The sequence below is a fragment of the Myotis davidii genome, unplaced genomic scaffold (assembly GCF_000327345.1).
Source record: "Myotis davidii unplaced genomic scaffold, ASM32734v1 scaffold799, whole genome shotgun sequence".
Classification (NCBI taxonomy): domain Eukaryota; kingdom Metazoa; phylum Chordata; class Mammalia; order Chiroptera; family Vespertilionidae; genus Myotis; species Myotis davidii.
The window spans coordinates 604,877-632,294 of record NW_006290670.1 but is presented as its reverse complement, the minus strand read 5'-3'; the positions used below and the strand labels follow the sequence as shown (position 1 = coordinate 632,294).

General features: G+C 51.4%; 1 protein-coding gene across 3 annotated transcripts in view; it reads left to right on the top strand.

Annotated features, from left to right (window-relative positions):
- GRIK4 (glutamate ionotropic receptor kainate type subunit 4) overlaps positions 1–27,418 on the top strand; it is a 249,226-nt gene that overhangs the window by 172,855 nt on the left and 48,953 nt on the right. For all 3 annotated transcript variants that reach the window (XM_015563865.1, XM_015563862.1, XM_015563864.1), the window contains 2 exons: positions 2,864–3,016; positions 3,888–3,992. In XM_015563865.1, coding sequence (XP_015419351.1) covers positions 2,864–3,016; positions 3,888–3,992 — 258 coding nt within the window. The remainder of the gene's footprint in view (positions 1–2,863; positions 3,017–3,887; positions 3,993–27,418) is intronic.

The window sequence follows — 27,418 nt, the reverse complement described above, 5'->3', positions numbered from 1 at the left end:
CATGGGTGGCAATAACATGCACTGGGTTATGCCATCCCCATTGATCACGCTGCCCAGAAGGAGAGCATGGAAAAGCACTGAAATTACATGCGGTTAGATTAAGTAATTAGAATTTATGCTAAAACAGACATTTGTAAGTGTTTATTTCACTGAATAAAACCCAGGCTGTAAGAACTATTCTGTGAGATTTTAATAATTTCTGCCCTGGTATCGTATTGGGGGTGAAGTTCAAGCTGCGAAGGCTCAGTGACAAATGGCGTCCAAGAGGGCTTTGGGCCACCCATGGAGGTGGGCGTGTGTAGGAGATGCTTTCTGTTCTATTTCAGGGACGGGAAGAAACTGAGCCACAACTTTCTGAGTCAGATAGACTCATCTTAATTCATAGCCTTTCCCCTAAACAATTTACAAACAGCTCAAGAGAACATAACAATGAAGAACCAATGAAAATATAAAAACAGGAAACTTGAGGATTTCTTGCCAAGCAACATTTTGGTGCCAAGAAAGAGGACAGGATTTTAAATGAAGATTGAGGTATTTGGGGAATTGAATACTTAGGAGGAACAGAGACACAACCCAGAGGCAGGCACCCACACATGGGAAGGGAGGCCATAGAGAGATGAGGGTCATGCCAGGGGGCGATGGGAGGACAGAGGGCCCAGACGGCAGTGAGGAGGCCAGGTGTGGAGACAGGAGAGGATGGTTTTGAACTAGAACTGCAGTCCCAAACTTTCCAGAGTGAAATTAGTAAATGAAACCAGAGGCAGAAAGCAATCAGGAGAGCAAACAGAGAGTTGGGGATGGAGATCCACTGCGACGGACCCGCTGAGCTGGGAGTGCAGGCTCTCACAGGCTCGGTGAGGAGGGAGCTGGCGACTCGGGGAGGGGAGCTTGAGAGGCACAGGGTGGAGGCGAGGCCCAGACAAGCTGGTGAGGACCTGGGCAAGGGTCCCGGGCAGATTGCCGAGCCTGCAAGCAAGGACTGTCTGTGACGTCTGAAGGACCCTGAGGAGGCTGGACTAGAAGAGGAGACGTCTGGGCTTAGGACTGTCCTGTTCACATCAAATCAGGCTGAGCTGCAGAGAGTATCTGGGGAGCCAGAGTGTCCTGGGGACATGTCACACAGGTCACCAGTCACCTTGTTGAAGGCAATACGCAGATGGAGAGGAGACAGATGCCTTGAGGATGTCCCTCCCTCTGCTCTCTGCCCCAGCATCCCCAGCTGAAGTTGTTCTCACTCGAAGCACTCAGAGTCTTGAGGACCTTGGAGTTTGAGATTCCGAAAAGACCAGGAGCAGGCACACACGGACCTCCAGCACCCAGGTTCTGGCTAATAAGAGAGCATCCACCAAGGAAACCATGTTCAGACGGAGTGGGGAGGGGAGCACTGGGGCCTGGTGGGAAGATGTGGCAACAGCAGGGCGAGCTGCGTCTGCAAGGCTGCACTAAGGAGGGTTCTCTGGGCTTTGGGCACCTGATACCCTCCTCCTAGAGGCCTCTCCTGCCCCCCACACCCCCCACCCACAGGTCTCTGCTCAGTGCTGGCCCGTAGTTGCTTCCAGCGGTTTCTATTGTCTGGGACCCACGTGTGCAGCCCAGTGCCATTACCTCCTGGGACAGCACATCCCCAAGGACAAGTGTCTTCTGTTTTTCTGCGTCTACCACTTCCACCCACACCCCTCAGCCTTTCCCGCTCTGAGGGACGCTGACATAACAACTTGATGTAGTGTTGAGGCTGAGCCCGTGGGCAGGTTTCACCCCAAATTTAATTTGATTCAATAAATATGTTGGAGGCCAACCACCGGCCAGGTCATGGTGGGTGTGCTGTATGGGTTGTAGAGATCAGGCCCGTGTGTTCCTGCCCTGAGAGTTTGTTTGCAGTGCAACAGGGAGCTGCAGATATGGACAGCACTGCACTGGCTTCTGCCCCCGGGTCTTGAGGCTCCACAGCACGACCCTGCCTCGCCTCTGGCTTCTGGTTTCTTCCTCGCCTGCGCCCCGTCTGGTGCTCTGCGCACTGCACCTCTGTGTCTTTGCTCACACAGTTCCATCTCTGGAACGCCTTTCTCCCTGCCTTCGCTGCTCCCCACTCTCAGCTTCAATACTTTCTCTACCAAAGTCCTTTGGTGCTCAGTTCCAGCACTGCCTCCTCCAGGAACCATTTCCTTGATCACCCAACCAGAAGCGCCATCTTCTGTGGACCCCCACAGCCCTTTGTGGGCCCCCCTGACTCAGTCTCATGTTAACCTCTATGTGCCCTGTCTCCCCAAGCCCTTCGCCTGTTTCACTATCATCTACCACAGAAATAGGGCCTTACTCAACTTGCCATGAATGTCATACAGACCCAGCAAATCAATAGCACAAAGTGGGCTGAGATAGTGTGGACAGCTATGAGCAGCATCTAGGGGTCTTCCCAGAAGAAGTTGCCATCACCTCAGTCTTGTAGAGAGGGCATATCTGAGGGTAGTGGCTGGGCTCCTTCCTCTCCCTGAGACAAGCAGCCCCATTGCCTTGGGGGGATTCCTGCGAGCAATAACAGTGGGTGCTTCCCTGGAGCAGAGAGAAAGGATCTCCTGGAAATCATGTGGGCCCCGGAGCTTGTTGGCCCAACCCCACAGAGCCCTTTGCTGCTCTGTCTGCCTTGGGTGGGCAGCTGGGCTGTGAGGGGAGCTGGAGCTGGTCACGGGACAGGAGGTAGCCTCAGGCAGCAGGTGCATCCTTATCTCCTCTCTATTTTGCTTTTCTCTTTTCTTCCTCCTGTTTCTCTTTTCTCCCCTTTCCCTTTCCCTTCCTTTACACCTGTCCCTTCCTCTCTCTGCTCCTCCCCCCACCTACCCACATGCCTCCTGCCCTCTGCCCTTCCCAGCTCTCCTCGGCCCTGCTGTTCGATGCCCTCTATGCTGTGGTGACTGCGGTGCGGGAGCTGAACCGGAGCCAGGAGATCGGCGTGAAGGCCCTGTCCTGTGGCTCAGCCCAGATCTGGCAGCATGGCACCAGCCTCATGAACTACCTGCGCATGGTGAGGGGGTGGGGCTCGGGGGCCATGCCCAGCCAGCCAGGGGGAGAGTTGCTTCCAAGTCCCTCACTTGCAGGCCTCCTCAGTTATCTCAGCCCAGAGGAAACAGTGACCTGAGGCAGCCCCCTGCCGTGGATCGAGGGTCACCTTTGTTCCCTAACCCCTAAAATCACCGGAATCCATGGCAAGTCTGCTCACAAGATGATGGCCCTGGAGAGCCTCAGGCAGTTCAGGGCCTCCTGGGTCTGGGCTTGGAACCTGAGCCTTGGACTCACAGGTGGTCCCAGCAAAGCTGCACTCAAGGTGGGGGGATGCTGCTGCTGTAGACAGGGACCCCTCAGGCCAACACTTCTGACTCGGTGCTGGTCCCTGATTCTCTCAGCCACGTGTCCTCCCGTGGGTGGATGTGGGTGGATGTGGGTCTCTAGCCCAGGAAGCAGACATCACATCTGGGCGAAGCAGCTTGGATTTTGCATTTGAATCAGGTTGTCCTGACTTGCACTGGGGATGGGGGGTGGGGGCAGGGGCGGGAGGAAGCTGCCCTAGGAACAGCCGAGGGCCAGTAGGAGGGGTTCAGGGGGGTCTGAACTCCAGCTGGCCTCTTGGTGTTGCATTGGTTTAGGCAGCAGCTGTGAGGTCCTTAGGGGTGTGGCATCCTTCTTCCCCTCAAGCCCCAGCCGGTTCTGAATTGGTTCCAGTCATCGCGTTTGTAGCTTCAAAAGCCTGCGGCTGAGAGGTGGACAGGAGAATGGCCTTCTGTCCCCTTTGCGGGGCATGCTGTCAGGCATCCTTAAGCAGCACACACGTGGCCACTGGCTGAGGCCGAGTGGCCCCGGGACCTGTGTGGTGCTGTAACTCACTCTCTCCTGGACAGGTAGAATTGGAAGGTCTCACCGGCCACATTGAATTCAACAGCAAAGGCCAGAGGTCCAACTATGCCTTGAAAATCTTACAGTTCACCAGGAATGGCTTTCGGCAGGTAAGCCTGGCTCCGGCGCCACCGCGGCAGACACCCTCATTGGTCCTCTCACTGTCCCCAGCCTGTTTCTCCTTGGCACTCAGGACTGCCTCCTGCTCTCCATTATCCCCAAGAACAACAGGCTGCCCCTCAGACCAGGCTCCTGGCTGCACTGCTCCCTGCTGCCTGCCCCCAGGTTCAGCCAGTGGGGCCATGGGACGCAGCCCCAGCGAGATACCAAGAAGGAGGCATCATGCTTTGTCATGGGGCAAGGGGAGGTGGGGGCGGGGGCCGTCATGGAAGGAAACAATGCCCGAGCCTTGTCCGCACTTGGATTATTCTCCTCCCTGGATCCTGCCCTGACCCTGGAACCGTGTTAGAGCCCAAGTGCTTGCTAGTGAGGCACAGATGGAATCCCATGGGGACGGAGGACCTTGTTTAGCTTTGGGAGGGTCGGCCAGTTCTCCCCTGTCAGCTCCTTTCTGACCAGCCCAGCTCCTCTCCCCACACCTGCCAATGATGCCCCTCCTGTCCTCTCTGCTCCCCATCTTCTCCCGTCGGCTTAGGGTGCTTTGTCCTTCATAGCTCCTTCCAGATCCCGACTCTTCTCTTTATTCTCCTCCATCCACCTTCTCCTTTCCTCCAATTCTACTGCATAGGAAGAAACAGGGATCCTGACAACCACCCAAGTGACGCTCTGAGGGTTTCCCAACCTCCTGTCACCCTAACCATCAGCTGCCTTTCTTAGCCAAGCCCTTCGCCAACCTCAGGAAGCCTGAGGCACAAGGCGCAGTGCACTGAGCAAGCAGGAAGCAGGCACAGCAATGGCTTCCTGGCTGTCTGGGTAGCTGACAGGGGATGCAGCACTGCAGGGTGCCTCCCAGGGAGGCTGAGATTCGTCACCTTTGTCATCGTCATCGTCATCATCATCACCTTCTTCTTCTTCTTCATCGTCGTCATAGCAGGTTTTGTTTACCGAGGTCTTACCATTGGTCATATAAATGTGTCATATGTGTTTTCTCATGGACCCCACAGGGCTGGCTCTCTGTATGAGCCCCTACTTTATAAGCGGGGAAACTGAGAACGCTGACACACTTGGCTTTGAACAATTAGAAAGGACAACTAGTTTTGAATCCATAAACCTCTAATGCTGAAGCCCAGGTTCTTAACCATTATAGTCAATCATGCAGTAAAATCACCTTGGTAGTTTGGTGAAAAGGTAGATTTTTATTTTTTTTAATATATAAACAGTATATTTATCTACTTGCAAATTTCACTAAGTAAAAAAATTAGAGTTTGCCATTAAGCTTTTAAAAAAATTTTCCATAAAAAATAGGTTAACACCTACTCTGCCTCAGGATCTTTTGAGATGTTACAAGAGTATGTCCCTATTATAAGAGAACGCCAAAGTAATTTTAAAACTTAAAATGAATTTACTAGTAAATTGCTTAAGGACATATATATGCAAAGGGCTTTGTACTTTGTGTTAAGCAAATTTTAGATTGTTGTTATTTTTAGAGTAGTTCCCAGGTAAGTATCTGACTACTCAAGACCAAAGTAATTGATATTCTATAACTTCTTTTCCTGGTCCTATACTTCAATAAAATAAAGACAATTGTTATTTATGGAAACCAAACAAATAAGAGCAAATAATTTCAAAATGTTTTTATCTATCAAAATCTTCTTAAAATTAAGTTAACATCAACAAGTCTAGGTCCTAAAGTTTCCCCAAAATAACAGTACCAGATTGGCAGAGAGAAGATGAGATTTTTTTGCAGTCTGTCTTATGATGTTTTTAACTCTGAAAATAATCTATTTTTCCATTTGAAAATCTCTACCAAATGGGTCACCATCCAAATACTTTACAGTATTTTTCCCTTCATCAATTATGTAAGCTCTAGATATGTTTTTTTAAAAAGTCTATTAATATTGACCTATTTGGCGAAGCACTATCAGCTGTATGCAAAAGCCATTTTAAACAGCCTCCTTAATAAGGTAGGAGATGAAAAATACTAGTACACAAGTGTGTGTGTGTTTAATTAGCGAAAAGGTAGATTTTTAGACTCTACCCACCAGGAGACTGATGTGGTGCCCGAGGACAGGGCAAAGGAGCAATGTGTCAGGCCCCACAGTGATTCCGAGTGTGCCCGGGCCAGCGCTGGGCCCATCACATTCACGCCAGCCCCTCTGCGCCCAGGTCTGGAGGCCCCCAGATCCAGCTCCTTCCAGGAGGACACTGAGTACGCTAGGCCTTGAGGCCAGGCCACCTTCTCAGATCACAAAAACAAAAGGAGAGGCCAGGTGGAGCGAAGAGCCAAGTCCTGGTCCGTGTGAACTCCTCGCTGCTCTGGGCAGGCTGTGTGAGCTTTAAGCAACCACAGCTGCTGCCGCTCCTGGCATCCCAGATGGCCGGGTGGTGGGCGGCCTGACACCAGGCTGTCTCACAAGGTGCCCCTTCATTTCCTGACATCGTTTATGGATCCTGTGGGAGCAAAGGTGGGAAGGCCGGCCCCTGCCCTGAGAGCCAGCACAGTCCGGAGGGCTGAGATCCAAAAGGGCCTTAACCTCCTGTGGTGCTCTCAGGGCACTCCCTGAGCGTGGGGCCTCCGCCTGCTGGGAAATTGCTGCTGACTTTCCCTGAGCTCCGTGCCAGGTGGGTGTGAAGCAAACAGTCGTTCCCTCACTAAGTACCTGCTGAGCACATGCCTCCTGCGTGTTGACTCCCTTCTAGGCCCAGGCAGAAAATGGCAAAATGTCTGCGTTTATGGTCATTATTCTAGGGACAGACAATACACAAACAAATGCAAGTGTAACATAAAGTCGGCAGCGGTTAGTGTTAGAGGAACAAACAGGACGATAAGGAAATGAGCGTGTGAAGCTAGTCATGGTGGAGAGCGATCTTAGGAGGACAGCGCCTTCACCAGGCCCCGCCCCACCTGTGGGACCCACCTCTATCCAGGAAGCTCCTCTGGCTCCCACCTGCTTCCTGCTGGTCTCCTGGGAAGAGCCCCTCCAGTTCCCCTTCCATCCAGCATCTCCGATGGCCCTAGTCCCACCCTGTCCTCTAAGGGCAGCTGATGCAGCTCAAAGTACCTCTTCACCAGCAGCGACCGCTCATAGGGGCAGTTCTCAGGCTCTGGCCGCAGAGTCAGCCTTTCAGACCCACCGCCAGCAGCCAGCAGCACACACTGTTGGTGCAGGTGGGCTACTAGGCCTCGGGGTGCACAAGCATGACCAGGGGTGTTTGCCCTTAAATGCACACTCCCAGGCCCCACGATTCTGAGTTAGTAAAACGGGGAGCATTCCAAGAATCTGCATGTTCTTACCCACCAGCCGGATAGATGATTAGTGCAGGTGGCCATTGACCACGCCAAGCCGGACACGCCTGGTAGCAGATGCTGGTCAGCAGCAGCCTCTGCACAGAATGCCTCCCCCACCCCATCGGAGGGGCCTGCTGTGAGCGCCGTTAGGGAGGAGGTGCTTCTGACCATCGGCCAGCGCTAGACGCACACTCCTGATTGGATTAGACAGTGGGTGATGGTGACCTCCTAAGGGTACCCCCACTTTTCTTCCACCAGCCTGGTGGTTGGGATGCTGCTCTCCACCTGCTCAGCCTCGGTGACTGCGATGGCTGCTCTGAGTGTTGCATGGACAGGGGCTACCCCCATCACCAGCCCCGTCCCTGCCCCTCACACATGTCCTTTCCTGTGACGATGGAGGGAGAGACGGTTTGAGGAATGAACATCGTGCTTGCCTCCCTGGGTGGGAGGGATGCCAGCACCTCTGATATCCTCCCAGTCCCATCCACAGTGACGCTGCAGGGAGGAGAGGTGCCGGGCGCAGGGAAACGGCGCCTCTTGAGCATCTGTGTGTACCCGACACCGCGCGGTGCCTTGGCACAGAGCACAGCTGGTCTGGTGAACAGCCTTGCAGGGGATAAACCTATTTCCCAGATGAGGAGACTGAGGCTCAGGAGGGAAGGAGCTTGGCCCAAGGAAATGACTAGCCAGGACTCTGGGCAGAGCTGGAATTGCTTCATTCGTCCTACACGGAGTCCATGCTCTTGCGTCTCCCACTCCTGGCAACACCTCACCTTCCCGGCACCCCTCAGCCACCCCATCATGCCTTTTACTCAGGTCTCTTGCTGTGCTGCCACCTGCCATGGGCCAGCGGGGGAAGGGGGTCCCCTGACTCCCAGGGACCTGCTGGGCAGGGCTTTCTCTAGAATGGCGTCTTCTCTTTGGGATTTTGTTTTGCTTTTTCTTCCTGTCTGGGCTACCGACTATAGGAGCTCGTTTTGATTGTTTAGAAAGCACCATGCGGGGACTCTGGGTGATGATTGGTGAGCTTCTGAACCAAATACCAGGTTCCCTGCTGGCGGCCGATTAAGGGGGGATCACAATTTTAAAATCATCTCCAGGGTTCAGGTTACTCTCTACCATCTGCAAGTCACAGCTTGATGGTTTGGGGAGGCTTTCTGTCTTGGGGCTCCTGGAGCTTCTGCAGAGCCCGTGGGGGGAGATGCTAGCGTCCTGGGGTGACATGTCTGAACCTGGGTCAGCCCCCTGCCTATTGGAGTGTGGAAGGCAGTAGTACCGTTTCCATTTCTCTAGCTCCGTCCTCCACGTCTGCCTGTGTGAGATCCCATCTCCATCCGTTGCTCCCCTGCCCCCGACCAGATGTCCTGGACAGTATAGGAACAGCACCACCCCCTTCTGATTTGGAAGAAACCACATAGAAGGAGGAGAGGAAAACAGAAGTCCAGCTTCAGAGGGCCCGTTTCCTTTGTTTAACTTGGTCTAAAGCTCAGAGCTTCTGAGCAGCCCCAGGCGACTCCGTCAGGGCTGCGATGAGATGAGCGCATCTTCCATCTGAGGATCTGAAACGGTCTAATGGGCCCAGTAAGCTTTGGGGAGAGGGAAGGCAAAAGAAGGCGGGTCTGGCATCCCCGCTACAGAAGCAGATCTAGGCTCTTCCTTGGCCGCTGTGTACACACGGGCATGGGAACTGCCTTTCTCCATGCGGTGCAGGTGTAGCTCCACACGGGGCCTGGCAACACCCAGGATGACAGGAACTGGGTGTGCATGCCGCCCTCTTCCGCTTGCTGGTGACTGGGCAGGTAACGGGCTCCCCTGGCACAGCCTTAAGAAGAGCTCACATGTGTTGGTGTCTCCTACATGATGCGCTGTGCTGAGGGGTGTGGAGATGTATGGAAAAGTTATCGTCTTTCTATCAGTCATGCATAAAAGCTATTCTCTCCATCTTGCGGGTAAAGAAACTGAAGCCGAGAGAGCAAAAGTCTTGAACCCACCTCCACAGAGCTAGTTAGCCTCAGACCTGAGAACTGAGTCTGCATGTAGCTTCCTGGTCTCCCTCAGCACCAAGGCCCAGGCCAGCGGGAGGGACCCTCGAGGTCGCTCGTCTAACTTTCCAACACATGCAGGACTGTCCTCCTCAGCTGCCCGAGGGAGGGAACAGCCACAGCCTCCCCTGGGCCCGTCCCCCAGCGCGTTCCAGTCTCACTTCCTGCGTCACATCTGCCCCAACCCCGCCCTGCCAAGCAGCCGAGTGTCCCGTGTGCTGGTTTCACCAGCTCTTCAATCACTTGAAGGAGTTTGATTTTCCTTCTTTCCTGGAACCTAGCATAGGCGTTTTGAGTGCCGACTCTGTGCCAAGGGCTGGGAATGCAAGAGACATGAGTCCTGATCCCCTCAGGAGCTCAGGAGGGAAAGGCAAGCATCACAGCCAGCCTGCGTCCCGTCCCCAATGCCACGGCCTGCAAGCCTCTCACCATGGTGCCTCCATTAAAGCAGGAGGCCTAACTCGGGGCCACACTCCCAGCGGAGCAACATGGCACAGAACTGAGACGACTGAAGGACAACCCCCTTCCCCACCTGACACTAGATTTCCGTTAACCATGTTAACTTGTTCCCGGAATTAGTCTCCACATTTTTTATTCCTTCTAAACTCTGGGCCTTGGAGTCGATGAATGCCTGCCCTTGCCCCCTGCTGCAATGCACAGGGTAGTGCACATGAGCTCCTCACAGGAGCCAGCCCGAGTCGCCTCTTCCTTGGAGCTCTGATTGTTTAAGTCCATTCCTGCGGAAAGGGAGAGGTTGGCAGAGCCAGCCACGTGGCAGAGGAAAAAGCGCTATGAACGAGCCATATCTCATTTCCAAAGCTAGCGACTCAGCTTGCCAGGGGCTGGTCTCCTGGAACAACTTGCGTGCGGCTCAGCCAGAGGCGGGGAGGTTCGTGTGAGACCCTGCAAACCAAGACCTCGGGCACCTGCGTCTTCAGGAAGCTCCAGGGAGTCCAGCTCCGTTCCTCAAGTGCGCACCCCCGCCACTGCTGGTGGCCAGCCTGCCTCCCTTTATGCTTCCTCCACCCTCCCAGACGGAGCCCCACACCGCATGGGCTCTTCCCCACACCGTTTGGGCCCTTCCCGGGTGCAAAGGCCCTGCCTGCTGGCCTGACCTCTGGCTGGGAGGGGACACAGGAAACCTCTGTTCCTCGCATAGCAGTTGTGGCGGGTGTGCTGGTGGGCTCCCTCCTGGTCCCAGCTCCAGACACCTTCCCTCACTTCACAAAGGAAGCAAAGAGCAGCAGGGAACCCCAACAGCACCGTCAGGTAGAGGCTGCACTGGCATTGCTACCTGAGACCTGGGACGGGGAGCAGGTGCCATTCTCTGTGTGGAGAGCGCCCCCCACCCCCTGAACCCTTCTTGCTAGGCGCCTCTGACAGCCAGTCCCATCTCACTAACGAGAGGCCTTTGGGCCCAGATCGGCTCCATGGAGGCTGCAGTCCAATGCATTTCCTTTTGCAATTATAGCTGACAATGGGTGTTATTGTGTATTAGTTTCAGGTGCACAGCAGCTGGTTAGACAATTGTACACTTTACTAAGTTCCCCTGGTATTGAAGGCACCACCTGGCACCACACACAGTTATCACAGCATTACAGACCCCATGCCCTTTGCAGCCCCAGGCCCATTGCAACTACCAATTTGTACTTCATTCCTTCATCTTTTCTTTTTTAAAAATATTTTATTGCTTTTTACAGAGAGGAAGGGAGAGAGATAGAGAGTAAGAAACATCGATGATAGAGAAACATCGATGATAGAGAAACATCGATCAGCTGCCTCCTGCACACCTGCTACTGGGGATGTGCCTGCAACCAAGGTACATGCTCTTGACCGGAATCGAACCTGGGACCCTTCAGTCCGCAGGCTGACGCTCTATCCACTGAGCCAAACCGGTCAGGGCTCCTTCACCTTTTCACCCATCCCCCAGCCTCCCTCCCCTCTGGCAGCCCTCAGTCTGTTGTCTATATCTTCTGAGTCTGTTTCTATTTTGTTTGTTTATTTTGCTCATCAGATTTCATAAATAAGTGAAATCATGTGGCATTTGACTTTGTCTAACGGCTCATTTTACTTATCACAATCATCTCTGGGTCCATCCATGTTGTCACAGATGATAGGATCTATTGCTTTCACGGCTGCGTAATGTTCCCTTGTACATATGTACCTACTTTCACATCCACTTGTCTAGTGAGGGGCACTTGGGCTGCTTTTGTATCTTGGCTATTGTAAAAAATGCAGCAGTGAACACAGGGGTGCATACATTCTTTCAAATTAGTGTTTTGGGTTTCTTTGGATAGATAGACAGAAGTGGAATCCTGAATTATAGGCAGTTCTGTTTTTAATTTTTGAGGAGCCTCCACACTGTTTCCCACAGTGAGTGCACCAATTTGCCATCCTACCAGCTGCACGGGGGTTCCCTCCTCCACATCCGCACCAGCACTTGTCTGTGGATTTATTAATGACAGCCGTTCTGACAGGTGTGAGGTGATATCTCCTTGTGGTTTTAATTTTCATGTCTCTGATGATTTGTGATATTGACCATCTTTTTATATGGCTATTGGCCATCTGTATGTCCTCTTTGGAGAAGTGTCCATGTCTGGCCATTTTTAAATTGAATTGTTTGGTATTTTGGTGTTGAGTTGTATATTTTTAGTTTGATGTAGTCCCATTTGTTTATTTTTTTCTTTTGTTTCCCTTGCTCAAGGAAATATATCAGAAAAAAATATTGTTAAGAGATTTTATTGCCTATGTTTTTTTTTCTAGAAGTTTTATGGTTTCAAGTTTTATATTTAAGTATTTAACCCATTTGGAGTTTATTCTTGTGTGTGGTGTAAGAAGGTGGTCTAGTTTCATTGTCTTTTGCATGTATCTGTTAAATTTCCCCAACACGTTTGTTGAAGAGACTGTCTTTATTGCAGTGTATGTTCTTGCCCCCTCTGTCATAAATTAATTGACCATAAAGGTATTGGTTTATTTCTGGGCTCTCTATGCTGTTCCATTGATCTGTGCCTCTTTTTATATCAGTACCAGGCTGTTTTGATTACCAAAGCCTTGTGGTATAGTTTGATATCCAGTATTGTGATCCTTCCAACTTTATTCTTCTTTCTCAAGGTAGTTGTGACTATTCGGGGTCTTTTGTGGTTTCATAAAAATTTTTGGATTATTTCTTCTAGTTCTGTGGGAAACACCATTGTTGTTTTTTTATAGGAATTGCATTGAAGCTATAGATTGCTTTTAATGGTGTTAATTCTTTCTATCCATGGGCTGATATGTGCTTCCATTTATTTGCATGCCCAGTTTCTTTTTTCAATGTCTTACACTTTCCAAGTTACAAGTCTTTTACCTCATCGGTTAGATTTTTTCCTAGGTATCTATTTTTCATGCAGTTGTAAATGGGATTCTTTTCTTAGTTTGCCTCATACATTTTCAGTTTGGGAAAGGAGATCACCATGAATATGCAGACCCTTTGAGCTGCTTTTGCAGACCTGGCTCGGCGCGCAGGGGGGCAGACCTGGCGAGGTGGGTGCGTGGGGGAGCTGCTGGGTGCACCCCTTCCCCTGAGAACCAGTGCAGGGGCTTGGCTTTAAGGGGGAAATGCTGAGGTGGCAGGTTCTTGGAGGGGGGAGGGAGGTTGTTGAGGGGCTGCTTGGAAAGACATTGAGAAGACACATGCATTTCTCTTAATTAAGGAGCCATGAGAGGGGGTTGTCCTGAGGGTGCAGAGAGCTGACAGCAGAGCAGAGACTGGTACATTCTCAGATCAGAGGCATAGGGACTGCAGGCTGCAGGACTTCAGGCCTGGGCCCTGGCTTTGTCCTAAAGATCAATGGGGATTTCACATGCCCCCCACGGACTACTGGGATCTGAAATTAGAGGGGAAGGCCCCTTAAATCATGGATTCATTTCTCCCTTAACACTTCCTTCCTTTCTCCAGGAGCAATGCTCCTCCACTAACTAAAAGTCTATTGACTCTCTCCTCCTGTGAGAGCCTGTGCTCGCTGGCCCTGCAGGAGGACAGTCAGAGCAGAGGTCCCACGTGAGGCTGTCTCCTGCCCTCTCTGGCCCCGCGGCCTGGTCCTCTCTCCCACAGCACAGGGTCCAGCTGCCTAAGGGCTTCGATGGAAGAGTCACCGGCTCTAGCAGCTGATGCACACACAGCCTGCAAACAATCGTAGCTGCTTGCATTTCACTGCGGCTGCTTCGGGCAGAGGAGAGTCTTGGATGTGCTGCATTTTAAAGGACTGTCCTGCCCTGTGCCTGCGCCTGCCCATGCTCCCGGGACGTGTGCCAGCGCCGAGGGACTCCTTCTTGCGTCTTTCCGGCAGCTCAGGCCTGGAGCGCTGGAACAGGCTGGGGAAACTCAGCCCATGAGCAGCCATAGCTCAGCCCCATGACGCGGAGCAGGCCATAGGCCCGAGGCAGGAGTGAGGGCGGGCAGCCCGGGAGAGGAAGCACAGCAGCCGAGGGGCTGGGGCAGAGGAGGCATGTGCTGGGCAGACGCAGGCCAAGGCCCAGCCTCCAAGCTCCCAGCGCCTGTTCCATTCTGCTTCCTATCACCTAACCATTGGGAGGAGAAAATGAATACAGGGTAGCCGTGCCCACAGGGTTCTCCTGTGCAGCCTGTCGTGTGGCGTCTCCCCTGGAGCTGCCTGTGGGCGTCTCTCTGTCTCTGTGCACAGCGCTCCCGGGGTCCCTGGGGTCCCTGGGCTCTGGGCAGGGCAGAGGCCGCACAGGGCTGAGTGCCTGCTCACACCCTCCTGCTGCCACGCCAGCGCCTGCAGGAGGCCAGAGGCCGGCCGCCCAGATGGGTCCCTCCCTCTCCTCCAGGCCTGGCCTCTGTCCTCTCTCCATGCCCTAACATGACAGCGGCACAGTTGCACTTCGCAGTGGCTCTGGGTGGGTGTGCAGACGAGACCAGCGGTCATGGCCACTCCTGGGAGAGTCTGCAGCCCACCCGGCCATGCCTAACAAGTCACTGCTCGGACCAGGGTGCTGACCCAGCAGGAAAGTTCCCAGGTTCCTAGAGCGCAGTGAGGCCCGGCACACGCCACCTCCACCTGCCGCCAGCATCCGTCCAGGGGCAGCAGAGGGCTGTCTGGGCTGCCCCACGGGCTGATGGGCATCTTGCCTGCCTCCAACTCTCTTCAGCCCAGGTGCTTCCCCAGAGCCATTCGTTCAACTGGCGTCTGCTGCTCGGAGCTTCAAGTGGCATCATTCATACAACTCCTTCCAAAAGCTCCTCCCCGGCGAGCTTAGCCAGCGGAGCAGGCACTCTCTGCCCCAGTGCGTCCTCCTGGTTGGCAGTACTTTTCTTGTCAGATGAAAACTCGAGCTCTCTGGTGAACTTTCTCCTCAGCATCTGAAACAGCAATGTCTTCATCCTGGAAATGATGGGTGGCTCGCGCTTAGGGCGCCCCCTGCACTCGCTCCAGCTCCGCCTCCCACCCCCTCAAGAGGAGGAACCTGGGAGACTTCTGACCAAAGGAGAAAAAAGAGGGAGCTGAGATGTGGGTAGAAGAAATTATTACAGTCAGCACTTCTGTCCAAAAAGAAAGGTGACCTGAGCCTCTTTACTGCCCTACTCGGGGCTTTAACTGCTGAAACCCCAGCTCGGTGGAGAGTCCGTTAAGGCCGGCGAGCGTCGCTGGGATGGAGTGAGGGTCGGCCCTGCCCTGGCTCTGCTCCCCTGCCCACACCTTCCTTTGCCTGGTCTACTTAGTATCCCTGTGTCTTTGGAATCCACGCCAGTTTGTTGACTGCACTTACAGAGCGGTGCCTGGCATAACACCTGGCATACTATTTCTGAGTAGAAATATTGAACAGAAAGGCATGGAAACTGCCCTGCGTTTGTAAATGATTGTGTGCAATTAAGAAGCCTGCAATGTGTTCATACCTTCAGACTTATGTCCACATTAACCAAACACAGTGTCCACACCAAGACTGGGCTCTCCAGTGGGAGTGTGCTGGGCCTCGGCCACGGGCTCCAGAGAGCAGTTCGTGGTGGGTGGGAGGGGCCCTCCAGGGACGCCCCATATTTCAGCTCCGTGTCTGGGCTGCGTGTTCAGTGCCTCCAACCTGGCCCTGCAGCCACCTGTCTGTGGCCTCTATGCCCCTCCCAGGCTGACCTCTGCTACTCTCTCCTAGTGTCTCTAAGACATTGTAAACTTCCAGGCATTTTTAGGAATTCATGTTAAGGTGACTGAATCCGGAAAAAAAAGTGACTTGCTTAAAGGAATCTCATAATCCAAGTCAGCAGATATGTACGGAGCACCTGCCATAAGCCTGGCACCGCCCTGAGGGCATGTGTTGATGCCATCACTATGACAGGGCCGATGCCATCTAGGCCTGGGGATATGATGGGAACTAGACAGTGTCTCATCAGTATCAAATGCTGTACTAGTATAGTGGGCGGGGGCGGGGAGTGGGGGTGCAGTTTGAAACAAATGATACCTGAATAGTTATGAGGTTGCAGGTGAGATGAATGCTCCCAGGGGAAGTTCCAGGCACTGTGCGCACAGGTTCCTGTGAGGCAGACTCTTGACCGTAGCGGAGGGGCTGGGAAGGGCCTCCAAGATGGCGCCCTTCTGGACAACGCTTGCTGGGTGACTGTGCCTCCGGCTGGAGGGGAGATGGCGAGGCTGCCTGGGGCTTAGCTGGCTGGCGGCAGAGCTGGGTCCAGAAGCTCGAACACCACTGCAGCCCATGGCCCCTTCCTCGAATTTTACGTAATATCCTCATAAATACATGTCACATCACAGGCAAAGGAAGAGCAAAGCTGACTTCAGGAATGTGGACTCTCAAGCAGGGTCACTTATGGCAAATGCCAATGGCTAAGCAGTAACAACTCAACTACTTACTAACTGTTGAACTAATCTCCACAGTCCAAGAAATGACAGTATTTGGGGCAGCACGGTACAGTGGGCCTGCCTGTGTGTGGATCTGCACTAACTGTGGAACTTTGGGCACAAAATCCAATCTTCTGAGCCTCAGTTTTGCCATCTGAAATGGGATGACAGCCGTGGCCTCCTTGCAGGGGAGGTGGGAAGAGTAAACGAGAGAACAAATGTAAGGCATTTCCTTTGGTTTCTGTTCCAAAGTATTATTCTGTGAAATTTTCTTGTGGTTTGTCCTTTAGTTACAACTCTGAAGGTGCGACTAGGTGTTAATTGACTCCAAAATGCATTTATTTAGCATCAGGGATGCTCTAGGTACTCTGCTAGAGGCTGCTAATAGAGTCATGACAGGGAAGGGGTCCAAGTCCTTATGCCAGGCATGTTCATATTTTTGAGTCTGAGCTGCATTTAGGTACAATCTAGGGCACACACACACACCAACCTCCACATAACTAAACCAAACCTAAGAAACAGCGCCACCTGCTCTGTGCACTGCATTCTGACCTACTCTTGGAATACATTTCATTTTTAAAATGCAGGTCTTGACCCACTAAATTGGTTTCTCACCCCATGAATGGGCTGCAATCCCAGTTGAACAACACACTGCCCTACACCAGTGAGCTGACGTTAATGAGCGCGGGTGGAATCATTCATTTGATGAGGCATCTTTTGTGGGCTCCTTCGGACCTCTCACCTTCGCACTGTCCAGAATCGTTGTCCTCTGACCCAGAATTTCCACAGCGTTCTGTGTGTACGTGCAAATGTGGTGCTAAGGGAATATGTTGACTAAAAGAACGTGGTCTTTAACCAACATCGGCAACTCCCTTTGTTCCCAAATCAGCCCCTCAAGCACTAAGTTGGGCCCTTACTCACCCCCCAGTCTTCCATGTAAACTAAACTTTCACGATTGGAGACATTAGGTATAAATTCAATAAACATGTATTCCTTCCTGCTGGGGGTGATCACCAGGGAGGCTCCCATTACAGGCTTTCTTAGCGAGTCTTACATCACGGTGCACGCCTGGGCTGCTGACTCTGAAACACACTCCTCTCCGTTCAGGCCTGGGGTTGCTAGCCACAGTGCTTTATGCCAACCGTCACTCAGACGTCTGTGCTCAAGGAGACACCAGCGTAGTCTGTGCATCCTTCCTAATGCGAACTTCAACTTTGAACCTGAATCTGAGGTAAAAAGAAGAAGAAGAAGAAGAAGAAGAAGAAAGGAAGAAAGGAAGAAAGGAAGAAAGAAAGAAAGAAAGAAAGAAAGAAAGAGAGAAAGAAAGAAAGAAAGAAAGAAAGAAAGAGAGAAAGAAAGAAAGAAAGAAAGAAAGAAAGAGAGAAAGAAAGAAAGAAAGAAAGAAAGAAAGAGAGAAAGAAAGAAAGAAAGAAAGAAAGAAAGAGAGAAAGAAAGAAAGAAAGAAAGAAAGAAAGAGAGAAAGAAAGAAAGAAAGAAAGAAAGAAAGAGAGAAAGAAAGAAAGAAAGAAAGAAAGAAAGACGCACGGGTTATTGTTTGTTCAACTTTAGATGGTCCTTGCCAGCGAGGCTCTGGAATTAAGAGCTTGCATTCGGCTAGGCCCGTGGTTGGCAAACTGCGGCTCATGAGCCACATGCAGCTCTTTGGCCCCTTGAGTGTGGCTCTTCCACAAAATACCACATGCAGGCGCACACGTACAGTGCGATTGAAACTTTGTGGCCCATGCGCAAAAGTTGGTATTTTGTGAAAGAGCCACACTCAAGGGGCCAAAGAGCCGCATGTGGCTCGAGAGCCGCAGTTTGCCGACCACTGGAAACATTTGCCACCTCTGTGCATAAGGGAAAAGCGAGGAAAACCACTCTTATCCTGCAGGCAGCAAAACTGACGTTCCAGAGGCCACACAAGTGCCTGTGGGACCTGAAGCCACACCTCCCGGCTCTCTCAGCTGCCTGCCCACCAGACCAGAGCACTGCCATCTCGCGCCTTCGTGCCAGGTGTGGCTTGTCAGAAGCCACCAGACACATTGCTCGTGAATGGGCTGTGTATGCAAAGTGGCTCCAAATGCCAAAGGAGCCAGGAGGCCAAAGAACATGTTAGACCAGCCCAGCTGTCACCTTGAAGAATTTTTTTTATTTTTAATTTTTTTATTTAAATTCTTTATAGTTTAAAGTATTTCAGACATCTCCTTTCCCCCCATTGACCTCTCTCCAGCCGCTCCCACCCCCAGCACCTGCCCTCGCCCCGTTACTGTCTCTGTCCATCGATGCTGCTCACACATTGACTACTTCAATAGGAAACTCACTTGGAGAAAGCAGTCTGGATCACTGTACGCCCCCCCGCCCCCCCCCGCCTGTTTTACAGCTAAAGGCAGTGAGGAGTGTGGGCGGCCACAGGGGTCAGGCGCTGGGGCTCTGGTGCAGGCTGCAGTAAGAGAAACATGGGGGGAGGGTGCCCCAGAAAGAGAATTAATCAGAGTCCGGTGACCAGCCCAGAGCTCACCTGGGGGAGGAGAGGGGTCCAGGCTCTGGTTCACCCAGATGTCAAGACAGAGGATTCGCTTTTTAGAGGGAGTCACTTCATGTTCTTCACACACATCATCTCAGTTCATTGTCAACAACCATGTCATACTGTTAGCAGGCAGCCTCATTCATTCCATTTTACAGACAGGAAAGATTCAGAGAGGTTGTCACGCAGCTTACGCCTGGCAAAGGAGGGAAGAACACCTGGGGCCCTGAAAGCCCTTTGCTAAGCCCCTGTGCCACCCTCAGCCCTGGCCGGGAGCGCTCTGTAGGCGCTGGTCGCTGACTCCCTCCAGGACTGCATTCTCCAGCAGTTAAGTTCACTGTGACCAGAGAGATGTAGGTGGCCCAGGCTGGAGTAGCCCACAGCTGCCCTAAACTCAACCAGACGGTGTATTAGTAAATGGATCTTGAGTTCAAATCCAGCTCCAATCCCCTATTAACTGTGACCCTCAGCAAGTTGCTTAACACAGTGGTTGGCAAACTCATTAGTCAACAGAGCCAAATATCAGCAGTACAACGATTGAAATTTCTTTTGAGAGCCAAATTTTTTAAACTTAAACTATATAGGTAGGTACATTGTTATTAACTTAATTAGGGTGCTCCTAAGGCTTAGGAAGAGCCACACTCAAGGGGCCAAAGACCCGCATGTGGCTCACGAGCCGCAGTTTGCCGACCAAGGGCTTAACATATTTGAGTCTGAATTTTACTCATTCGTTCATTCATTCATTCAATCAACGAAAACTTGCCTGAAGTGCCTACATTTCTCAGGTGGAAATAATAACAGCGCTGTCATTTGCAGAATCGGGGAAACCTATGCAAGCAAACCACGTGGCTGAGTGCCCAGCATGCAAAGGTGATCAATGATGTTTGCAAACTGACTGCAGCAGGACAGACCTGGCATGGAGTTCAGTCTCTGGAGAAGAAGCTGGATCCTGGCAGGCCGAGTGTGAAGGGCAATCACTAAATATACACAAAGTATTAAGTGTTATTGAGCATGTGCACCACTGACGCAGGCAAGAATGTGGAGAAATCCCTCAGGGCTTCATTTATTTACTAGGGGCCCAGCGCACGAATTCGTGCACCTTGAAAGGAACTGTGGGCCGTGAGGCTGCGATGGGCACAGGGGTGGGTCTCGACCCATCCTCTGTGCCCCTGCCCAGCCCCTCCTTATGCCGCCCCCCATCCCCTCTCTGCCGGCAGCTCCCCTCCCACTGTCACCACTTGCGCCCACTGACAGCACCAGCCCCACTCACACCAGATGAGACCATGGGGTGATTGGGGCCGGCACCAGCAGTGGGTGTGAGCAGACCCGGCACTGTCAGTGGGTGTGAGTGGCAGCTACTGCCCTGATTGCCCCTTAGGAGCAGATGGAGGTGGAGAAGCCCTCAGGGGTGATTGGGCCTGGCAGCTGCCACTTGCACCCGCTAACGGTGCAGAGCCATCAGGACCGGCGGTGGGGGGACAGCAGGTATGAGAGCCGGATGGGACTGTGGCGTGTGGGAGCAAAGAATTTCAGTAACCACCAGAGGCTCGCCCCAATGACAGCAACCAGTGCCCTGCCTTGGTCTAGCGCCCCTGCTCACCTGCTCCACCATCCTGCCATGACCAACATCCGCCATGTCCACACATGCCCCCTGGTGGTCAGCACAAGTCATAGCAACCAGTTGTTCGGTTGTTCCACCATTTGGTCTATTTGTGTATTAACCTTTTATTATATAGGATATTTTTTAAATTGATTGGGGTGACATTGGTCAACATGAACATATAGGTTTCAGGTGAGGTTTCTATGTTACAATATCTGTATATTGCCCACCACCCAAAGTCAAATCTGTCACCTTGTATTAGGATCCTCTTCTCTCCCCACCCGCTTCCCTCTGGCAACCACCTCACTACTGTTTGTGTTCATGAGTTTTAGCTTTATATCCCACATATGAGTGAAATCATATGGTTCTTAGCTTTTTCTGATGAACTTATTTCACTTAGCATAGTCTTCTCAAGGTCCATCCATGTTGTTGCAAATGGCAGTATTTCATCCTTCTTGCTAAGTAGTATTCCATGTGTATGGACCACATCTTCTTGATCTAGTCCTCTGTTGTGGACACTTTGGTTATTTCCATGTCTTGGCCACCATGAATAATGCTACAATGAACATGGGGTGAATATATCTTTGTGAATACATGATTTTGAGGTTCTTGGGTGTATACCCAGGAGAAGGCTTACTGGGTTGTATGGTGGCTCTATTCTCAATTTTTTGAGGAATCACCAGCCTGCTTTCCATAGTGGCTATACCAGCCTACATTCCCCCCAGCAGTGAAGGAGGGTCCCCTTTTCTCCACACAACCTCTCCAAAACCTGTTGTTGCTTGTCTTGTTGATAATGGCCACCCTAACCGATGTAAGGTGGTAACTCATAGTAGTTTTGATTTGCATTTGTTTTGCCAGTGAGGTTGAACATCTTTTCATATATCTATTGGTTTGTATGTCTTCTTGGGAGAGGTGTATTTTCGGGTCCTCTGCCCACCTTTTGATTGGGTTATTTGTTTGAGTTTTCCTAGAGCTTTGTATATTTTGGAAATTAAACCTTTGTCAGCTACTTTTGCAAATATCATCTCCCATTTGATTGGCTGCCTATTTGTTTTGTTGTCAGTTTCTTCTGCTGTGCAGAAGCTTTTTAGTTTGATATAGTTCCATTCATTTATTTGTGCCTTTACTTCCCTTGCCTTTGGGGTCAAGTTCACAAAATGTTCTCTATGACCAAGGTCCATAAGATTGGTACCTATGTAATTTATTTTCTTCTATGTCATTTATTGTTTCAGGTCTTATATTTAGGTCTTTGATCCATTTTGAATTAATTTTTGCACATGGGGAATAACTGTAATCCAGTTTCATTCATTTGCATGTGGCTTTCAAGTTTTACCAGCACCATTTATTGAAGAGACTCTCTTTACTGTATTGTGTGTTTCTAGCTCCTTTGTTAAAAATTATCTGTCTGTATGCATATGGTTTTATAGCTGGGCTCTCTATTCTGTTCCATTGATCTGTATGCCTGTTTCTCTGCCAATGCCATGCTGTTTTGATCATCATAGCTCTGTAGTATAATTTGAAGTCAGGTAGTGTGATACCTCCAGCTTTGTCCTATTTGCTCAGGATTGCTTTGGCTATTGGGGTTCCATAAAAATCTGATCATTTCTTATTCCATTTCTTTACAAAATGACATTGGAATTTGTATGGGGATTGCATTAAATCTGTATATTGCCTCCTCAGGGTTTTAAAAATGAATTCCTCTTACCAACTTGGGAGAAAACAAGGTGGCAAAATGACCACCATGAGTGATTCTGGGGGAAGGAGAGGCTGTGAGAGAGACAGTGTGGGCTGCTCTGGGCAGGCCCTCCAGGCCAGCCACAGCGGAGGGCTCCTCTCAGCAGCTTAGTAATGAAGACGGGGAGCAAGGAAGGAATGGCATCCTTCATGAATGTGAGCTTGGCATCAGTGCCCTGAGGGCAAAGAATACGTTTCTGGGAGAATTTGACTTTGGGAGGTGAAGAAAGGGCTTCCTGGAGGGAGTGGTTTTAAACTGAGGCCTGAGGATTAGCAGACCTCAACCAGTCAGGGTTTGTAAATGTCTGTAAAGGTCCTGATGGTGGATAGCGAGACTCTGCAGCTCTCCTGGTACAGACAACGCAGGCGCAGACAGCACAGGATGAACAAACGGGAACGGCCGTGGCTGTGCTCCCAGAAAACTGTTTCCTGAGACAGACAGGCAGCCTGGGCTCAGCCGAGAGGGCTGGGGCGGGGCGGGCAGCAGGGAGAGCTGCAGGCAGGGAAGACTGCACATGAACCCGCGGGAACACAGAGCTCGGGTTCAAGCATAGATCAAGCTGGAGAATATCCAGATGTGGAGAGCGGGCCACGGACAGGCTCCCGAGGGCCTGGTGGCTGCTGTAGGGTTTTGGGTCGCCATCCTTACACCTAAACAAGAAAGGGTTTTAGCAGGGACTCAGGGGGCATGTTGGAAATGTGAGGGAGGACTGCTTGCTGTGGTGTAGAAAACAGGACACGAGAAGCCATCGTGGGCTCCAGTCCCAGAAGTCCATTGGGAACGTGGGCTCGCGGGGGACCAGGGCAGGGAAGAGGGTTTCTCAGGCGCCCAGCCCTGTTGTCACGGTGCTAGATGCTAATCCAGCCCCTAGACTCCAGGCTGCTAACAGCGGCTCTCAGGGAGCAGGGAGGACCTCTCTGGCCTCGGCCCAGGGATAAGCATGCCCACAGGTGTGTTGTTCAGGGTGACCAGGGTCACACCGCAGACCTAATGCGGGCCTGACACTCATCCAGTGGTACAATAGTAACTGTGAGTAGCCTATAGCCATTCACTAGAGCAAGCATGTCAAACTCAAAGGCTAACATGGGCCAAATAAACAAGGTTTAAGTTCATGTGGCCGCGAAATATCGAAAGCTTTAATTTTCATAGAAATGTAGGTTTATTTCAATAGAGACATGCTGAATACAAAGGGCTGAAATAAATGCGTCATCAGCATAAAATAATAGAACATTTTAATAAAAATTAATCTTTTTTCTTGAACATTAACTTACCAGACACTGAATAACTGCACAAATTAAGAAGCGTAATGCAAATAAACTTATTTTTCTTGTTCTCCAAAAGCGAAATATTTCCTGTTGTGCATATCAAACAAGTCAGTCCAAGATTAATGACGTGGCCATCGGCTGCTAAAATATTCGCTGCTAGTATTAGTGGAAATGGTGCGTCTGTGCATAAAGCGCGTAAGGGAAATGGGTGCAACACGATGATAGTCATCAGTCATTAGCAAATGTTCTAGTTCATTATTTAATAATTATGTGTAACAGGATATTATAAAAACTAAGTTACGAAATTTTTATTAAGACGTTTCTTACATACCGTTATATTGGCTGGGCTGCAAAAATATTCGTTGTGGGTTGCATGCGGCCCGCGGGCTGCCAGTTTGACATGCTTGCACTAGAGCAGTGATGGCGAACCTTTTGAGCTCAGCGTGTCAGCATTTTGGAAAACCCTAACTTAACTCTGGTGCCATGTCACATATAGAAATTTTTTGATATTTACAACCATAGTAAAACAAAGACTTATATTTTTGATATTTATTTTATATATTTAAATGCCATTTAACAAAGAAAAATCAACCACAAAAATGAGTTCACATGCCACCTCTGAAATGCGTGTCATAGGTTCGCCATCACTGCACTAGAGCCTGTGATTTCCTTGGTACCTTAGTTGTTGCCCCAGGGCCCTACACACAGCTATTGGGAGGCAGGGCCATGGGCGACATCTTTTTTGACAGCAGTGAGCAGTGGCAGTTCACAGTGACAGACTCAATGGAAAGTGGGCCACTTAATGCAAAAAAGTGCAAAAATGAAGGCATGGTTGCTCCCCGCACACATCCAGCACCAATAGCGCTGGCCTTGTGAGGACACACTGCAGATGCAGTTACAGATGCTTACGCTTGTGAGAAGACAGTGGAAATTATAATTTCCTACAAAAGTCTTTTGAAATAATGCTTTCAAATACACAATTTAAATCTCCAAAATTGTAGTGATTTAAGGAGAAAGATTATTGTAATTTATATGGAGTCTGTATCTGTTGGGTATGTGGGATAAATGGTACTTGCTCTGCTGGTGCAAACATATTCCATATCTGTTATATTTACCTACGTTTTCATATCTGACTAAGCCCTCTTGTCACCAGAGGTTCCTCTAAGAGCATGAGAGTCAGGAGTGAGAAGGAGGACACGTTTGCCATGAATATTGTGATTCCACTTAAGCAGCACCTGGCCTTGTTCTGAATCCTTTCTTTTCCATTTACCAGCTCTGTTATTAGGGGAAAGTATTAACATATGTGGGCTTCCCTGTCCCCACCAATAAAGCAGAGTGGCAATGCGATTTGTATGAATAAACTTCCGGCCTCCTGCATGGAGCCTGTGTGAGCGTGGGTGGCCCAGGCTGTGCCGGAGCCTGAATGCCTGGGAGCGAGAGCCCATTATACAGAGTGGGCACAAATAGGTTTACAGTTGTTTCTATGGAAAAGGGGGGGGGCAGCGGGCAGTTGGGGGCAATCAGTCAGTCATGGGGGGGCAGTTGGGTGAGAGCAGGCTGGCATTGGGGGGCAGTTGGGGGAGATCAGGCCGGCAGGCAGAGTGGTTAGGGGTGAGATCAGGCAGGCAGGCAGGTGAGTAGTTAGGAGCCAGAGGTCCCAGAATGCAAGAGGGATGTCCAACTGCCAGTTTAGGCCGATCCCTAAACTGGCAGTCGGACATCCCCTGAGGGGTCCCAGATTGAAGAGGGTGCAGGCGGGCTGAGGGACACCCTACCCGCCCCCTATGCATGAATTTTGTGCACTGGGCCACTAGTAATAATATAAGAATAAACTTTTCCACGCTCACAGCTGTAGACCTACTTGTGCCCACTCCATGCATTTTCCTTTCCAGTCTGTGCATCGCATTGGGTGAGAGCTTGAACGCAGCTTCTGGGAAAGTGTTTCCACCACAGAAATCAGCAAATGCTGCAGCTCAGGGCCTTCTTCCTGGGGAGCCCCACACAGGCAGGCACCAGTCCCACTCATCACCCCACCCCCGCCTTCCCCCTCAGCAGGTCTTGTCTGAGTTGTTCTGCCCTCTGCGCTCTGGCCCCTCCTGCCTCAGACCATGGAGGCACGTGCTGTGGCACTTACAGCCGGGCTCCTCCTGGAGTCTGGGTTCCAGTCAGTCCCAGTGGGGCCTGCGCACTTGCCTGTCTGACGTCAGTGCTGCTGGTCCAGGAACCAGACTTCCAGGCCCCGGCCTACTCTGTCTAACAGACTGAGGTCTCCAAGGCAAAGCCTCAGGCACAGGGAGGTCCAGCTTCTGTCTTGGGTGATGGCATGAAACAGTAAATCAACTCTGGATGTTCACCATCTGACTGTGTCTCCTTAGGGACCCTATCCATAAGAATAAAAGGGTAATATGCTAATTAGACTGGACGTCCTTCCAGACGTCCTTTCAGACAACCTTCCAAACGAAGCCGGGGCTGCGAGGGAAGCCTGGGCCCCAGGTCCCGGGTCCTGGATGCCAGAGGGAAGCTGGTGCTGGCCGCTGGGGTAAGGAAGGCTTACTCTTGCATGAATTTCATGCATCGGGCCTCTAGTGAGGTATAATTACTATTCTGACCCCCATTTTATGGATGAGGGAACTGAAGCTCAGAGGGACCGAGTAACTTTCCGAAGTCAAACAGCTTATGAGCAGAGAAGCCAGGTTAGTCCAGGGCCTCCTACTCTAGACCTTCACTCGTACACTAATGGTGCAAACTGTACAAGTTCAGAGGAAGGTGAGGCTGGGTCTGGCCTGCACTGCATGCGCGCGCTGTGCACGGGGCCAGCCTGCCTCTTTCCTACATACATTAAAGGGCCACACAGTCTAGCAGAGCTGGCATCCAACCCCCCTCCTCCCTTCACTGCACCCCCAGGGCCCCTGGGACACCTGGCAGAGACTTTGGGAGAGACAGTGAAGGCCAAGGGGAGACGCTGCTTGCCGTGTGATCAAGCCCACACATGTGGACACGTGGCAGAGGCTGTGATGCAGCTGTTCCTGCAGGAGGTTTGGGCAGGTGTCGGCAGGCAGAGCTAAGGGATGGCTGGAAACAGAGCCACATGTTTCTGTGACAATAGCTGTGTCTCCTGACCCCTGGCATGTGCATGGCATGGCCGGTGCCTGGTGAGGCAATTAGCTTGTACCCCAGGGCACCTGGCTGGTTTCTCACTTTCCCTCCCACTGTTTTTCAGCAGCTGGATTGCAGGGGTCGTAGCTGCCAGGCTGCTTCACCAAATCTGATGAGGTGGTTAATTTCCTGGGGACTAATGGAAGGATGGATGCGAGATTAATTTTCCGGTTGGCATTTAGGGGCTCATTAGTCTCTTCGCTGCATTCCCAGAGGTGGGGACAGTAAATGACTCAGCTGTCGCTCTGGTTCTGGGTAAATCACTGTACCCCTGACTTCTGGGGGTTCCCATTTCATGGCTCAGGTAAGACCATGCCAATGGGGCTGGGGAGACAATGAGGCTTGGGTTTCCTGAGAACAGTGGGCTGGGCACCAACATAGGTAGGCCAGTGCACAGGCCGTTGGGGAGATGGATACAGAACAAATGTGTGGAGCTGGGGAGGAGCCAGGGAGGAGCTGGGCAGGGGGCGTAGAGCATGGGAGGGGCCGGGCATGGGGCCAGGAAGGCTTCCGGGAGAGCCCTCTGGGGTCGGGAGCACAGGGGTCGATGCTGGAGCCCTGGAGGTGACCTCACATTGATGGCTCTTTTCGTTTGGTGTCAGTTTCTTTCTCTATAAAACGAGTTTCCTCTGTGCTGGGGTCCAGCCCCAGCAGGTCCAGGGGTTCCCAATAGGTGTGGACGGAGTCGGTGAAGAAGGAATGACACGGAGACAGCAGCCTTGCCTGGATCTCTAGCCAAGATTTCCAGCCAAGTTCTACCCAGGATCTCCAGCCAAGTTCTGTGTCCATGTTCTCTTGCTAGGCTCTCCAGTTTCTCCAGCCAGGTTCTGTAGCCATGTTCCCTCACTAGATTCTCCAGCCAGGTTCGGTCACCAGATTCTGTAGCGGGGTTCTTCAGCCGGGTTCTGTAGCCAAGTTTTATCCAGGATCTTTTGCCATGTTCTCTCCAGCGAAGTTCTT